This window comes from Triturus cristatus, chromosome 8 (genome assembly GCF_964204655.1).
Source record: "Triturus cristatus chromosome 8, aTriCri1.1, whole genome shotgun sequence".
NCBI lineage: Eukaryota > Metazoa > Chordata > Amphibia > Caudata > Salamandridae > Triturus > Triturus cristatus.
Window position 1 is genome coordinate 1114705075 of NC_140591.1, and position 16413 is coordinate 1114721487.

The 16413-nt window shown below is 42.8% G+C and overlaps 1 protein-coding gene across 2 annotated transcripts in view; it reads left to right on the forward strand.

Annotated features, from left to right (window-relative positions):
- The window catches only part of TPP2 (tripeptidyl peptidase 2), a 398345-nt gene that overhangs the window by 242495 nt on the left and 139437 nt on the right, over positions 1-16413 (forward strand). For both annotated transcript variants that reach the window (XM_085622690.1, XM_085622691.1), the window contains exon 23: positions 8668-8746. In XM_085622690.1, coding sequence (XP_085478816.1) covers positions 8668-8746 — 79 coding nt within the window. The remainder of the gene's footprint in view (positions 1-8667; positions 8747-16413) is intronic.

Genomic DNA, 16413 nt, shown 5'->3' on the forward strand with positions numbered 1-16413 from the left:
CAGCCCAACAACTGTCATCACACTTGTTTGCACTGAACACAGTTATGATGCATCTATGGTTCTTGTACTTCTACTGTAAATCCATCTATGGTTCTTTTACTGTGTTATTATTGCAGTCTGACTTGCCATCAAGAAGCCAATTTCTACAAATCCAGCGCAGTCAACCAGTGATCCGACTTCTCAGCGCTGTGCTCACAGTGTGCGCCTATTTGGCTTATAAACAGGATCCATTATTCACTTAGTTGGCAAAAAAGCCTACAAATGTTCACTGAATTGTAGTAATCATACGTTTAATAATATGGAATATGCATGACAGATTAGTCAGCAGAAAAACGTTGCTTCCAAAATAAACCATAGTCAGCAACTCTGGGTGAAGGTAGATTAAAAGAGCATTTTAGTGATTTTGGTACGCTTTAAGTCTTTATATTTTGCATCCTGGTACTGACTATGATTATGTACCAGGCATAAAAGTGGCTAGGAGACCATCTGGACCGACCATAACCATCATCTCAGCCACGTGCAAAATCACGATCCCACTCAGAGCCGTATTACAGAAAGGGCTCTACGGGCCTTCTGGGAGTTAGCCCCCACTTCTTGTGCCCCCAGCACACTTTGGTATTCTAGAAGGGCCTGCCATGCTTGGCTGCATCTGTAAAAAGAATTCCACCAGCGAGATTAAGAGGGTGCGTTCATTCATTTGCATAGGTGCATTATCTGTAGGAACAGGTTTTACATTACATTTTTTACATTTACAGGTTTTACTTGTGTAAATGCGAAACCTATTGCCTTGCAAATAGAAGACCTCTTCCACGAATGCGGGAAACCAGAGATCATTTTTTTTATTTTGCAAACACAAGCGATTGCAAATGCCTTAAAGAAATTATAAGATTAGCCCCGGATAAAGTGCGGGGAGCCCCTGGCAGGGTGGCATTGGCACTGCCGAGCTGGACGCAGCACCCAAGGCGCTCTCCAGTGAGTCACCACAGGGCTCTGCCCCCCCCCCCCCCCCACAACCACACTATTTTATTTATTTATTTAATTTTTTACTTTAATCAGCGCTGCGCCGTCTTCACGGACACCGTGCTATGCAATGCAATAGGTGTTGCTTTTGGTATTGTAAATAACAATGCCTTTTTTAAAGGCATTGCCATTTACTATGTCAATAGCTCAAAATAATGTCATTGCGAGACCTATTGCATTGTAAATGCTTGTTTACTTTGTGTGCACAAAAAGGGACAGGCAGAGGCTGAGTTAACTGGGTAGCTCCTACACCAGAGACATTAAATGCTTTTTACAGTCAATTTCTAAGGAGAGATTTCGGTATGGACATTTAGTTAGTAATCTCACTTTACTGTATGTCAATGAGCTTGAGGAATGATCCTAGAAAATATGATGAGCCTTTACTCCTTTTGCTGTGCTGTGCTTTTTCTGTGGCACAATCAGACACATTTCAATAATCAAGGACTGATTGTATGATACATACTTAAGATGTGAAACTAACATTATTCTATTTAATAAATCATAAAAGCACAAATATATTTATCATAAAACAAATTCAACCAAGTGCAATTTAAAAGGACAGTGATGCCAGCATGAATTCCATATACAATCATCAATACAATATAGGCATTGATATCTTATGATCCTCAGTATATAAAAACTATGAGTAAATCTGCATAAAAGGTGCCAATAATTAAAAACAATCAATTACCTAATTGCATCTACCTACCCTTATCAATACTACTTTCTAATTACAATGGCACCTTTAAAATGTTTAAAACCGCAGAGCAAATCTCAATAGACTCCAAGGAAAGAAGGTGGTTGAAACCTTCTATCTAAGAACAGGGGCGTAGTGCCCTCAGTAGTTGAGATAGAAATGTGACTCTCACTGTCTTTTACAAAGGACAGAACAAAACACATTGTATGGTACTTAGTTTTGTTATATGGTTGCATGGACACAACCTAAGGTGGTTATGACAGCTGCATGGCTGCGGGAAAGGTCCCAAAAAGTGCACCGAGGACAAGCGAAATCTAGTCCAGTAGAATCTATATTGCTGATTCCTTCTAAAAACCAATAAATTTGAGGTTGGGCTGTCAGGGCTCTGATATTTGAGTCCCTGATCTCTGCTGGTTCAGGACTTGCAGATGATGTGAGCTAGACCATGAGACATATGCAGCTGTGATCACTGATTTTGCTTGTTGGAGCATTGTTGTGGGATTATAAAAAAAAAAAATCTATTAAACCCAGATCATGAAAGGTTTATTTCATATATCTAAAGCATGGGATACTATCAGCGTTGGAGAGGGAGAGACAATCTCGAACAATGGATCTTGTGAACTCCAGTTCGGGGGTGATCCAAACCTTTGCCCATAGCAACAAAGGAGCAAGTGCAAGTCTATCCTCAGTTTGTTCCAGACCCAATTCAGAATGGCAAAAGAAAATCGATGCACTTTTGGGTATTATCATTAGCCTTGAAATAAAATTATTCTCAACTACCTGGAACTTAGAGCAATTCCTACACCCTCAAACACCATATTCTAACAAGATGACCAAAAGAAAGTATCTCTCGTTTCCGGATGGGAATTTAAGGTCCCGCATTATTAGCTATGCCTGGTGTTTTTTCCAAGATTGCAGATAGACTGTAATTGATCAATACTTGCACATTTTAAGGCACATGAAGTACAGTTTCTAGAGTATCTGAGTGACTGTTTTTTAACGCTTATTCAAAATAGCAGGTGTTGAAGGCTTTCCAAGCTACTCTATACATGGTCTATTAAGCGGATCTATTTGTGAATGATGGGCAATGATAATGTTTTATTTTTTTTAACATTTTTTAAAATTTATTTTACAGTGTTTTATATAGCACAAACTAGACCCGAATCGGGTAGCAGAGCACTTTACATAGCACCAGTTGCATTACATGAGGACACATTTATTTTTGTTACGCACGGGGAGATTAAGTGATTTGCCCAGAATCACAGGATGTTCAGCATCCTTGCCAAGACTCAAACCCAGTTCCCCAGATTCGAGGACGACTGCCATAGCCGTTAGGCCAACTCCTCACCTCTCATAATTAGTTCTTAATTAGACTCCTATGTCCTTGCTGCTTCCAATGAATGCAGTCATTAGTTTATTAGACTATTCAATTTGTTGCGGAACCTAGAACTAATTGCAATACAATTTCTGTGAGTGGATTGTTATTGAAATTTTTCCGTAGAAAACGATGGTGAAAAGTCTACCACCCTATCATGACGCGTTAATCCAATATGACGTATTTTTCAAAATGGCTGCCCATTATTAGAGATATAGGGTATAACTGTTTATATGCCCATGTGTGGTATCATTTAATATGTTTTTAGGGACGGGAAAGTATAAAATGACATCAAAAATTGTTTCTGATGACCATAATATCAAATAATCGCGGAATATGTCAGACAAAGTTTGTATAATTTTTTCTTTGACTCATATGACAAAGTGTGAAGGAACGTAAATATTACAATTAACTTTTGAAATAAAAAGTTTGCTATTGTTTTGTTTTGTAACTTTGTTATTGTTTGTTTTTTTGTTAATCAAAAATGTTTCATTTATGTGTTACAGGTTCTTGCAAGTTGCTGTGAGATACAGTGAAAATGGACGTAGAAAAGTGTTTCATTTGTGATGTGGTGTTTCAAGAAGTTGATGATGATGTATCTGTACTCATTGAAAGAGGAGTGACTGGAATTCAAAAAACATGCAAGGAGAGAAAAATATCTAAGTTTCACATTTGTGTTGGGCAGAAAGTTCACAAGAAATGTAGAGTGCGTTTTGTTAACTTGAAAACTCCGTTCCAGGAGAAACAATCAGATCCCACAACTTCTCGTGTTCTACGGTCGTGTGAAACCCCGTTTGATTTTAGAAAAAATTGTTTTTTCTGTGGTACTGAGTTAAGTTTATACTTCAGGGAGAGGAAAAAAAATGCGTGGTTTAATGCACGAACAGTTGAATTCAAATCATCAGTTTTACAAAAATGCAACGAACGCAATGATGAATGGGCAGACAAAGTTAAGAGACGTATCCAAAATGTGTCTGATTTACATGCTGTAGATGCATGGTACCACAAACATTGTTACGTCAATTTTTATACTGGAAAATTAATTCCCGGGCAGTTCACTGATAACCCTCCAATATCTTCAGGTCGACCAGAGGACTCAGTTCGCCCGGAAACTTTTCTTCAAGTAGTTAAATACATGGAGGCAAATGATGAAGAACAAACTACTGTTAAAGAACTTGTTAATAAAATGCAAGAATTACTGCCAGAAGATAGCGAACCATACAGTTCGAAGTATATGAAACAAAAACTCAAAGAGCATTTTGAAGATGAAATCTTCATAGGAACAGTTGCAGGAACTGCTGATGTCGTTACTTTTAAAAGTACAGCTGCTCATGTATTGCAAGAGTACCACAGTCATAGCCATGAAGATGTTGAAGAGGATCAAAACAATCTCCTTATGGCAGCTGCTGAAATAAGAAATGATATTGAAGACATCCCTGTAGAGCCAGAAACATATCCACCCATTGAAAACATGACTAGTGTTGACTATAATGTGAGCTATATTCCTGATTCATTAAGGCTCTTATTATCAGTTTTGTTACTGATAAAATCAACAGAGAGAAAAGTAGCTTCTATAGGACAGGCAATTATGCAAGCTGTGCGCCCACGAGTCTTAGTTGAACCGTTGCAGTTAGGGCTGGCAGTTCAATTACATGACAACACAAGCTCGAGATTTGTAGTTGAAGCAGTAAATCATATGGGATTCTGCACCTCCTATTTAGAAGTTCTTCGTTTTGAAAGTTCAGCTGCAGCAGAAAGAGGAAATACTATACCTGTCCTTGTGGAACCTTCTGAAAGTCTTCCGAAGTTCGTTCAATATGCAGCTGATAATATTGATCACAATATTATTACAATAGATGGCGATGGTACTTTTCATGGGATGGGCATTATCGCCACTGTGACTCCAACTGGAAAATTTTCAACGGTCATTAAGAAACGTCAAGTTTCATTTGAAGAACTGAGGAGGTTGGGGCAAATCCCAATAAAAACATATAATTCACAGGCCAGTGGGATGCGTTTCTTAAAGTATAATACCATCAAGGAAATCGCGTACAGTGACCCATCTGCAAACCTGGATATTTTATTGAACATCTCACATCTACTAAGCAACAGTGTTCCAGGATGGCAAGGAGTATGCCAACTACTACATAAAGGTAACCATCCCGGTGTATCATCTGACCTCTTTCTGCCAATGATTAACATGGATCCAACAAATGAGATGTGTATTCTCTCAACACAAGAGCGATTCGTGGTCATCTTATTGTTTCATCAGTTTTCAACACGATTTTAGCAACGCAAGCCATAGATGATAACGACGATTTACAGGCAGCTAGATCATTGTGTTAATAATCTTCTTAATGTGGAGCTTTCTGTTGAGGATTTTACACATAATGCTGTTGTCGAAATTGCAACCAAACTGCTGAAGGCCAAAGATGAACTTAAATTTTACAGGACTCCTCGACTTTGGTTGCAATATTTGGAAATGGTCAACATTCTGAAACAATTCTTAAAAGCTGAAAGAACAGCAAATTGGCATCTACATGTTGCAATGGTAAAGGAGATGCTACCTTTTTTTGCAGCATGTGGCCATAATTTATATGCCAGTTCTGCACGACTGTATTATGAGAGAATGGTTGAGCTTGAATTTGAAGCTCCTGATGTATACACAGCATTTACAAATGATCTGCATGTTGTCCGAAGAAGTGATAGGTTTTGGGGTGGCCTTTCCACTGATTTGGTAATTGAACAAGTTCTAATGAAGAATATAAAAGGATTCGGCGGAATGACCCATGGAAAAGGTATGACAGAACAGCAGCAGCTTGTCTGGATTATGTCACACCCTATTTGCGCCCATTTGAATGAATGCATGCAGGACTTTGCTTCAGTGAAGCATGCAGCAAGTGAGCAACATGTTACTATGACCAGTTCAAGAATTGAACGCGATAAAGGAGATACACAGAAAGTACTGGTATATGTAGAACAGCTCAATGTTTTTGAGCGAGACCGCAACCTGCGTAACATTGTCACAGGTGTTACTTATGGCAGTGATGTTAATCCTGAACTTGCAGAAGAAATAGGAAATAGAATTCTTAATGAGATGACGGACAAAAGAGTCTGAGTTCTCTTTCAGAAAAAGCAACCAGGTGAAGGTAATGAAATCAGTTCAATCTGTTAAATTGAAAGAAGAAACCTTTGTTATGGATCCTGAACTATTGTTTCAGCGCTTGTTGCTTTGTGCTCAGACTAGTGGCGTGGATTTGCAGGAGGTGTTTCATTATGAGCTTTGCTCATACCCAGCTAGTTTATTCAATAAGCATGGACTTATGAGGGAATCTGGGAAGTCGCAGCTTGCCAATTTTATTAAAGAGCAATTACCAGCCGTTGCTAACGTGCCCGAAAATATGCAGTTCGTCATTGATGGTGGGTGGTTACTACATCGCCTTCCTTGGAGTCCGAATCAGACATTCCATGAGCTGCTTTGTGCCTATGAGAGATATGTGCTAACAAAGTATGGCCAGGCAATAATAGTATTCGACGGATATGGAGATACGTTTTCTACAAAATCAGAAACCCATCTAAAAAGAAACAGAGGTATTGTAGGACCTAAAGTAAATTTCATAACTTCTACCTCCATCGCCATCCAGAAACAATTATTTCTTGAGTAATAATGAAAATAAACAAGCCTTCATTGATCAATTATCGCAAAAGTTACAAGAAGCTGGGTGTAAAACAAAGCAAGCTCATAGTGATGCAGACTTCATGGTCGTTTTGGAGGCTATTGAGTCGGCCAAAACTCATCCTACAGCCATTGTTGGCGAGGACACCGATCTTCTCATACTACTCCATCATTTTCAAGAAAACTAATTTGATATTTTCCTTTGCCCAGAACCTAAGAAATCTTCCAAAAACATAACTGTGTATGATATTAGGAAATTAGCAAAAGCTTTAGGTAATGACGTCTGCTCTCACATCTTATTTGCTCACGCCGTATTAGGATGTGATACCACCTCCAAACCATTTGGATTAGGAAAACGTGACTCCATAAAGTTGCTAAGAAAATCAGGCAGCTTCAAAGAAAGTGCTGCCGTATTCCAAACTTCACAAAAATCAATAGAAGAAATTGAAAATGCTGGTCTTAATGCTATTATTGAGTTGTATGGAGGAATAACAGGAGACAGCACACTACATGATATGAGACTTCAAACTTTCACTTCAAAGGCAACAAAATCAACAATACATGTGAAACCGGTAGTCTTGCCTCCTACAGAGGATGCCTGCAAATTTCATTGACTCAGAGTATATCATCAGGTGCAGCAGTGGATGGGTATTCATATGGATCCATTACAGTGGGGATTTGAAGTGAAAGATGGAAGATTGGCTCCCATTAGAATGATTCAAGCACCAGATCATTTATTAAAATTTGTGAAATGTGGCTGTACCAAGAGTCAATGTGCGACTCTGCAATGTATATGCAAAAGACAGGGAATAGTGTGCACAGATGCGTGCACGGATTGTCGAGGAATAAGCTGTTGCAATTCCATGGAAGTGGACCTGGACGATGATTGAAATCATACTAGTCTTAAACTGAGGAGTGCTGTTTGAGTTTATCTCTTTAACAAGTTTCATTTGTCAGTGTCATATTGTGAAGTGCTATATTATCTAGTTGAAATTTGTTTATCCTTTTCAAATGTTAAAAAAATGTAAATAAAAAAAGTCAAAACTATGTTTGGCATATTAACATATAATTATCTTTGTTTATTGTATTAATCCCAATTTGATATTATGGTCATCAGAAACTATTTTTGATGTCATTTTTGACTTTCCCGTCCCTAAAAACATTTTAAATGATACCACACATGGGCATATAAACAGTTATACCCTATATCTCTAATAATGGGCAGCCATTTTGAAAAATCCGCCATATTGGATTAACGCGTCATGATAGTGGTAGACTTTTCACCATCGTTTTCTACGGAAAAATTTCAATAACAAACCACTCACAGAAATTGTATTGCAATTAGTTCTAGGTTAGCCCATTTTTTGAACTAATTCGACTAGACTATATTGTCATGTGCAAATGTTACCAAAATATTAGTAATTAGAAACTGACAACTCCTTCAGAACGGGGTGATACTGATTTTCATATGGTTTCCCACGGAGCACTTAGGAAGTTATTGCAAAGTTGAAATAGTATAAATGCATAACTGGATGTATCCTCACTTTCTAACCATGTGTGCTTTTGTAATTCCTAAAACATCACGCTGATGCCGCATCTGGAACTTGATCAGATTCCTAAGTGGTTACAGTTGTAAAAGCTTGATTTTTCAGAGGTACTGTAGGATGGGAACAAAAACGTTAGACACTTTTGCATTAGATAGCTTAGAAAAAGCTTCAAAATGCAAATAGTATTGTTTCAGACATTACCTACAAGTAGAAAATGTAATAACCAGTACCACATGACTTTGTAGTAGACTATGCATATTTTAACCAAATAGTCATTGTTACTGTCTGTTTGATAGGGTTCCCAGTCACATGGTGGTCTTAATGCTGTCCTCATTTAACCTTTTGTTTCCAGAATACCAAAGGGGGCAGGACCTGGATGCTATCTTGCGGGATCATTGACGTTATCTAAAACCGAATTAGGAAAAAAAGCTGTGAGTAGTTGCAACACGCCTTCAGTAATGTAACTTGTCATTGTAGATTAACCATACATTATAGCTATACTCATTCCTTTCATATCTAGTGTTGGAAGTGCACTTCCAATTACAACTATAACACTGATACTATGATGTCCTGGCTCTCCTCCATTTTTAGCCGCTGGAAATTCCTGCAGCTTTGTAGAATGACCCAAAATTGTTTCTTTGGCAGATTCAATAGAGAAGCTTGTATGCTTGTTCATGTATGACATGAAGCATGCCCCTACCCTTGTCATCTCCCCCCACACTCAGCTGTGTGGATTGCAACCTGCTTGTTTTTTTGCTCAGATTTTGCTTTTGTTAAGTTCTCTTTTGGATCTATTCTTTTGCAGTTTTCAGCCTCATGTGCTTCATTTGTCAGGCTCAGATCGTTTATGCCTACAGTCTCAATTCATGCTTGACATGCTATTAGGCATTTGTGAGGAAATCGCTTTTTGCAGGTTTACCCCCACTTGGGTAATGACTCTGAAAATGCACTGAGGCCTGCTAACCAGACCTCGGTGCCAATGCTATGACCCTTAAAAGAGTATGTTCAATTGGCCTATACTCAATTGGCATAGGTTAACTTACTTATAAGTCCCTAGTATATGGTCCCAGGGGTACCCAGGGCCTTTAAGTTAGTGTCCCTCATGGACTGCAGCACTTATTGTGCCACCAAATGTTTGACAAAGTAAAATCATGTCTCCCAGCCTGCCACTGCAGACTGGTAATGCAGTTTTAAACTGCTAACTTGACTTTGTCATTACTTTAAATAGCAAAGCCCAAATCTTCCTTTTTCATAGATGTATCATCCCTGAAATAGGTTTTACAAATGAACCTGACTGGACCCAAGACGGATTAGTGAGTTTATTACAAGGTGAGGCTACCCAACCACACCATACAATAGACCACTTTCCTCACAGCGTTGCATAACCTGGTCTCATATTTTGGGAATAGGCCTCTGGTTTAGCCATATCATCAGTGTGTGGTGTCTCTGGAACTGTCTGACTTGCATGCTGCATAGGCCTTTTCTTGATTCTGAAAGTGATGTATGGTTACTAAACCAGGAATGAAAGTAATAAAGTAAGTATGGGGTCCCTCCCACTGGGAGTGGTAGTTAACCTCCTTTCTGCCAAGGTGTCGCCACCAAAGACCCACAGATTCCCTCACTCTCTCGGGCTCTATTTAAGCAATTACTCTGGAGAAGGTGAAGACACCAGGTCTAATGACCCTCAATTGGCACAAGCTAACAACTTGTTTCAGCAGGGCCTTGTTGTCACAATTCAGGGGAAGGACATGAGGTGCTCTTGTGCACAAGGTTCTTTGGGCAGAAAACCATCTGTTCCAGAGACTCTGTTGCATATTGAGTAACGTGCAAAGGCCCGATGCAAATAGTTAACAAATGTCAAGTCAGTCCATATTTCTGGGCACAGTTTTGCATGTCCATTGCTCTGAGATGTTCAATACATCTACTTCTCTTGGCGTGTTCAGTTCTGGAGCCTAGGCTGCATAGAAAATGTGTGTAAGCAATCTTGCCACCTGTTTTACCAGGCCACCTCCTTTCATAAGCAACACTTGCTGGTGCAGCAGCTGAGCTGTTGGGAGCCTTATGGTCTTTCTCTATTGGGTACTATCTCCAGTGTTTTATCTCTTGACTGTTCCTCCCGCAGGGATCCGACTCCATGCCAGACAGGTTAGATTCATCCAAATTTTTGGACCAAGAGCATCTGAAGAATATGCTGCACCCCACCATGAACCCTCTAGTTCTAGCTGCTAGATTTGGCGTCATCCTTTTTTCAGAAGTTGTCTTGGATTCTGAGGATGTGGAGTCTCCTTCGGTGCTGCTTGCGACTTCATAAATACAGCTTCTGAGGATCAGACCATAGCTGGCACTGCAGACTTTTGTCCAGGTATTGGCACTGAGTTTGGTCTTGGCCACACTTGTTTGTCTGTTAGCATGAACGATTTCTCTGTGGATCAGGCTGCTACAGTACCTCCGTACAAGGGTGCCTGCCTTGGAGAACTAATCATTGATTTGATGACCACATAGTGCTACATCTAACCTGGTTCATCTGATAGAGATCTCTAGCCGCAGATTCCTTACCTTAGAATATCTCGGGCGTAAGGCTGGATCTGGAAACCTTTGCTTGAGCAATACCCTTGCGCACCAGTAGGTGGAGTCAGTTGGCTTCGAGTGACGTAGATGTCATCTGCGTCACCTGTATAGGTACCACCTCAGCACTCCGATGTCAGTGCTTTTTTAACACGCCAGATAGCACAAATTCTAGAAGTTACCCTTTGTCACTTTTTGACAGGCTTTTTTGACGTTTTGTTGACGATTTTTGGTGTGTATGTTTTTTCCCTGAATATCGAAGAAGAATTCTGGATTCAAACAATGCAGCGCTTGCCACTGCACCAGGTCTGTAAGATATCAACACTTAATTTGTCTATGGTGCCTGGAGTGCAACCATGACTCAACATCGTACTCCGACTGCTGAACTATGGCTTCGTAGGCTTTGAGGGAGCAGTCCCAAAAGCTGCTTGCGACCCACCTTTCGACTCCACGTCACTCGGCCGGAGGTCTAGTTCCCAGTCAAGAGGAAGGTCCAGGGACCTCTTCGGAATTCTTAAGACCTTGTCCCCTGCCCGAAGTTGTCGAGTCAGTCAGGTAAGAGGCGTAAGAAACACAAGAAGTCGAAGTTTGCTTCCTTTTCTTCCCTTCCGTCGTGACGGAACAGCCTAGACGCTCTAGGCCTCATTCTGTGGAACATGCACCTAGGTCAGCTCTGCGCTTGCCTGCATTTCCAGAAATCGTAGCGACCCCTTCCCAGCTTAAAGATTTCTATGACACTATGTGCTTCATGTTTGCATGACCTGACCCTTGCGGTGCCCCTCCGGGCCCCAGAGGCTTAGGAGGGGCTCCATCCAGTTCTGTGCCGGTCTGCTCCGTCACCAATGGCCCCCAGTGGATCCGGCAAGGGCGGGTCGTACCCTTGCTACCTTTCCTGGAGTCAGACCTCCACACTGAGACTCCTGATGCTGCCAGCACCACCAGTCCCACCCTTATACCCGACAAGCCATATTGGCGCTTTTTGATGCTGATTCCAGTGCCGACATCACCCTTGGTCTTAGGTCGGTTTCTCAGCCTTATTTCGAGGGGCTAGGAATTGGGGATGATTGGGAGGGGGTCACTGGACCCTTTCAAAGCCCAGCCTGATCACAAAATAGACTTGTATGAGGAATTGGGTGAGGCCAATGGTCTTGATACCTCCTCTGATTCTGGCCTGCTTTCTCCCCTACCATAGCTACGGAGCTTCATATCCCATGTTGGTGGGAAGGGCCAGCCAAGGCCCTGGACCTTCAGCTACCTTCGGTTGACGTCAAAACTGACATCTTAACAGAGGTCCTGCAACTGGTTGTCTCCTCCTCGGAACCCCTCTTGCCTTTCAATGGCGCCTTAACTGATGTCCATCTGGGCACCTGGTCCACACCCAGCACAGGGGCTCCTGTGAATAGGATAATCGCCTGCTGCCATCACCCTGCACAGGGCGACCCTAAATTCCTCACCAATCACCCTACCCCCAAGAGCTTGGTGGTCCAAGCCTCAGCCTCACTAAGGCGCATTCCCTTCCGCACCCTTGGACCGGGAATCTAAGACACTGTATAGTTGGTAGTTGGGGCAAGAAAATGTTATCTTCCGTCAGTGTTGCAAAAAAACTGCATGCTATTTTTGCCATTACTTCAACTCTTTGTGGGAAACGGTTGCCCTAGTGCTGCCTCAGGTTCCGGAGGAAACCCGAGCTTTTATCCCCCAAACGGTATCGGACAAATGAGATGCGGCTATGTACACAATTTCTGTGAGCTTCACACCACTGTCCTGCTTGGTAGGGCAATTTCGTCAAAGGAATTGGGTGAGGCCAATGGTCTTGATACCTCCTCTGATTCTGGCCTGCTTTCTCCCCTACCATAGCTACGGAGCTTCATATCCCATGTTGGTGGGAAGGGCCAGCCAAGGCCCTGGACCTTCAGCTACCTTCGGTTGACGTCAAAACTGACATCTTAACAGAGGTCCTGCAACTGGTTGTCTCCTCCTCGGAACCCCTCTTGCCTTTCAATGGCGCCTTAACTGATGTCCATCTGGGCACCTGGTCCACACCCAGCACAGGGGCTCCTGTGAATAGGATAATCGCCTGCTGCCATCACCCTGCACAGGGCGACCCTAAATTCCTCACCAATCACCCTACCCCCAAGAGCTTGGTGGTCCAAGCCTCAGCCTCACTAAGGCGCATTCCCTTCCGCACCCTTGGACCGGGAATCTAAGACACTGTATAGTTGGTAGTTGGGGCAAGAAAATGTTATCTTCCGTCAGTGTTGCAAAAAAACTGCATGCTATTTTTGCCATTACTTCAACTCTTTGTGGGAAACGGTTGCCCTAGTGCTGCCACAGGTTCCGGAGGAAACCCGAGCTTTTATCTCCCAAACGGTATCGGACAAATGAGATGCGGCTATGTACACAATTTCTGTGAGCTTCACACCACTGTCCTGCTTGGTAGGGCAATTTTGTCAAACGGTGGCTATTCAATGTCACGCCTAGATGAGGACCTATGGCTTTTCTGGGGATGTCCTGGCTTCCCTTATGGACATGCCTTTTGATGGCGCCTGTCTCTTTGGAGACCAGGCAGACATGGCGCTGGAGCTCTAAGGACTCACGGGCTATGGCCAACTCCTTGGCCTCTCGGTGAACAATCTTCCCCCATCAGCTTTTAGGCCCTTTTGTGGCCACAAAGAGGCTTCCAGCCATGCCACCCATATCGCAGCCACAAGACCGCAGACATTCAGTAACCTCTGCACAGCCATGGGCGCAGTTCCTGCATACTTACTTTGCTCCACCTCATCCCTCCAAACAGAAGGAGAAACTCCACCGCCTGAACCCCAAAATGCTTTGTCCAACCATGACCGCACTAGAGAGTTCTGGGAGGATGATCAACTCTTTGTCGGAGCAAAGAAAGAAAAAGCTGGACAGAAAACATCTTGCAATGGATTTTCCTGTGCAATACGATCTGCTGTGCTTTGACCAAGAAACAGTTCCTGAGGGCTTGCTGATTTTCTCTCCCAGAATGAAGTCTACGACCACTGCATTAGCGCACGGTGTTCCTCTCCTGGGCATCTGTCAGGCAGCGACATAGGGATCACTGCACATGTTCATAAAACATCACTGCCTGGACAGTCCGGTCTGTCGTGATGTGCACTTCGCCAATCCAGTCCTGCAGGACTCTTAGGTTTAGTCGAGTTCGCAGACCCATCTCTGGGGAGATATTGCTTTGGTATCTATTCAAAGATAAGGAATCTGTGGCTAGAAATTTCTATCAGACGAACAAGTTACTTACCTTCGGTAACGTCTTATCTGGTAGAGATTCTAGCTAGCTGCAGATTCCTTACCAACCCTACCATCCTCCCTTCTTTGCGAACCGGTTCAGGTGTAAGGGACACACCCCCTTTGCAGGGTGTTAGTCTTTTCCACACCAGTGGTCTGTTCTCATCATGGCTCCGCGCTCCTGGCATGGAAAACCAGGAGAGTAACTGACGTCAGCGCAACGAAGTGGCGCCTATATATCTACTGCGCACGTCACTTCCTGGGTGGACACCACTGATCCGAACGACGCCACCTCCCGACCTGCAGGGGTTGTGCTAAAATATCTTCCGAATCCAGTCTGATGCCTGGGGATATTCAAAGGTAAGGAATCTGCAGTCAGATGAAGTCTCTACCAAATAAGGCATTCCATAATGGATAAGGTCCAGAAGCATTGCCAGAAGGTTTTTTTAATGTTCAAATCAATGCAAACTATTTAGGCCATACTGGTTAGACCTCCCTACTTTTTGCAAGCTAACAAAGGCCTTTTCTGTCTTTGGTCAAAGGTGCCCAACTGATTTTCCCTTTTCTTTGAGGAGCAGACAATGATGAGGACCCTTCAGAGGAAAGAACAAGCCAGTGCTTCAGCAGAGGTCAATAAGTCCCAGTGACTTCTCCATGGTCAAGCCGACTTTCTCTGCGGTCCCATTCTGCCCCAATGAGGGAAGGCTTTCCCTATAAGTCTTTGCCATAGTCGGCATGCCAATAAATGTTCTCTTTATGACCTATTGATTTGGTCTTTCCCACAGAAAGTGGGGAAGCATATTAGACCAATAAATCATTGTAAAGAAAAAGAACGAGCACTGTGTCCATCTTGGATCATAATGGCCTTAAGCAGCTCCTCCCCTTTGCAGAAGGTAAAAATGCTGACATTGTCTTAGGTACATGCAGCTGTCCAGTTCACTGTCTGGAATGGTTTGTGGACCTTCAGGGTGCTTACTTTCATGTGCTTCTTCTGAAGGAGCACCATCCACCCAATTCTTGGTAGGAAGCCAACCTCACAAGCAGTAGGTACTGCCATTTGAGTTCAGTATCTCTGCCCCCACCCCACAACCACCTGTCATGATGTCAGCCTATCAGGACCGTTATTTATTTTATTTATTTATAGTGTTTTATATAGCGTGAACATGACCCTAGAGGGTGTCCGAGCGCTTTACATTGCAATGTACGGAAACGTTAGATGGTTGGGGGTAATATACATACATTCAGTAAACGATGTTTGACATCGAAAGATGTAACAGTAGTATATAAGATAACAAAAGTTGCTAACAATGAAATGAGGTTAGCGTTTTATGGAATGCATTTGTTCATTAGAAGCGATTTCACTTCTTTTTTATGGCCCTCAATCAACCAGTGGCCCATTTCTTGACAGCCCACTGGTTCCAGGGGAATCTGGGACTATAGGCATCTCCTCATCGGTGCTATCTCATAGCAAGCTTCCCATATGCTTCCTGCTGTCCCGTTCCATTCATCCTTGGAATTTAGGGGCATCATCCCAACCTCTTGATGGCATGCAACTTTCCACTGCCCCTCTCAAGTTCAAAGTCCCCACAAACTCCTCAGGGCACACTGCGCAGAACTCTTCATGTGTGCCTTGTAAGGTATGTTCATGCACACAGATGCGGTTGGCAGAAGGCAGTTTTCATGGCTTTGAAGGCCCACCAGTGCTGAGTTGTATGAGGGTGGTGGACAACCCAACTCCCCACAACTCTGCTGACTGACTATAGGCGTGTATGAAACTGGTCTCTCAAACAAAGTATGTTCCTACTAGCGGTGGATGGAACTTGTGGAGTTTCACCATGTGGAATTCGAGGAGTTTCATGGAAGGGCGGAATTAGGCATGTTGCGCTGCTCACGCTGATGTTTAGTTGCGGAAGCTCTTTTCTCGCTGAAAGATCCACCAAATGGTACGATGCAGCACTCCAGAAGCAGAAGGTGCTGCATCAGTTGATTTTGCTGCTGCTTGAGCGACAGCTTTCTCACCACAAACAGTGCTGACCACCCTCTGTTTGGGATATCTCGCGGGGAGACCAAATCTAGCTCACATTCTGCAGCTTATTGTTGGCAAGCTGCGTGCAAGAAAAAACTCCACCATGTGGCGGTTGGCGTAATTTGACCAGAACTCACAATGAACGCGGAGTGGCCAAAACTCCGCTGGCAGAGCGGAATTTATCACCCACCCCAAGTTCCTCCTAGACTTTGGATTGCGGTTATTGACAACACCATCTTAGGCAGC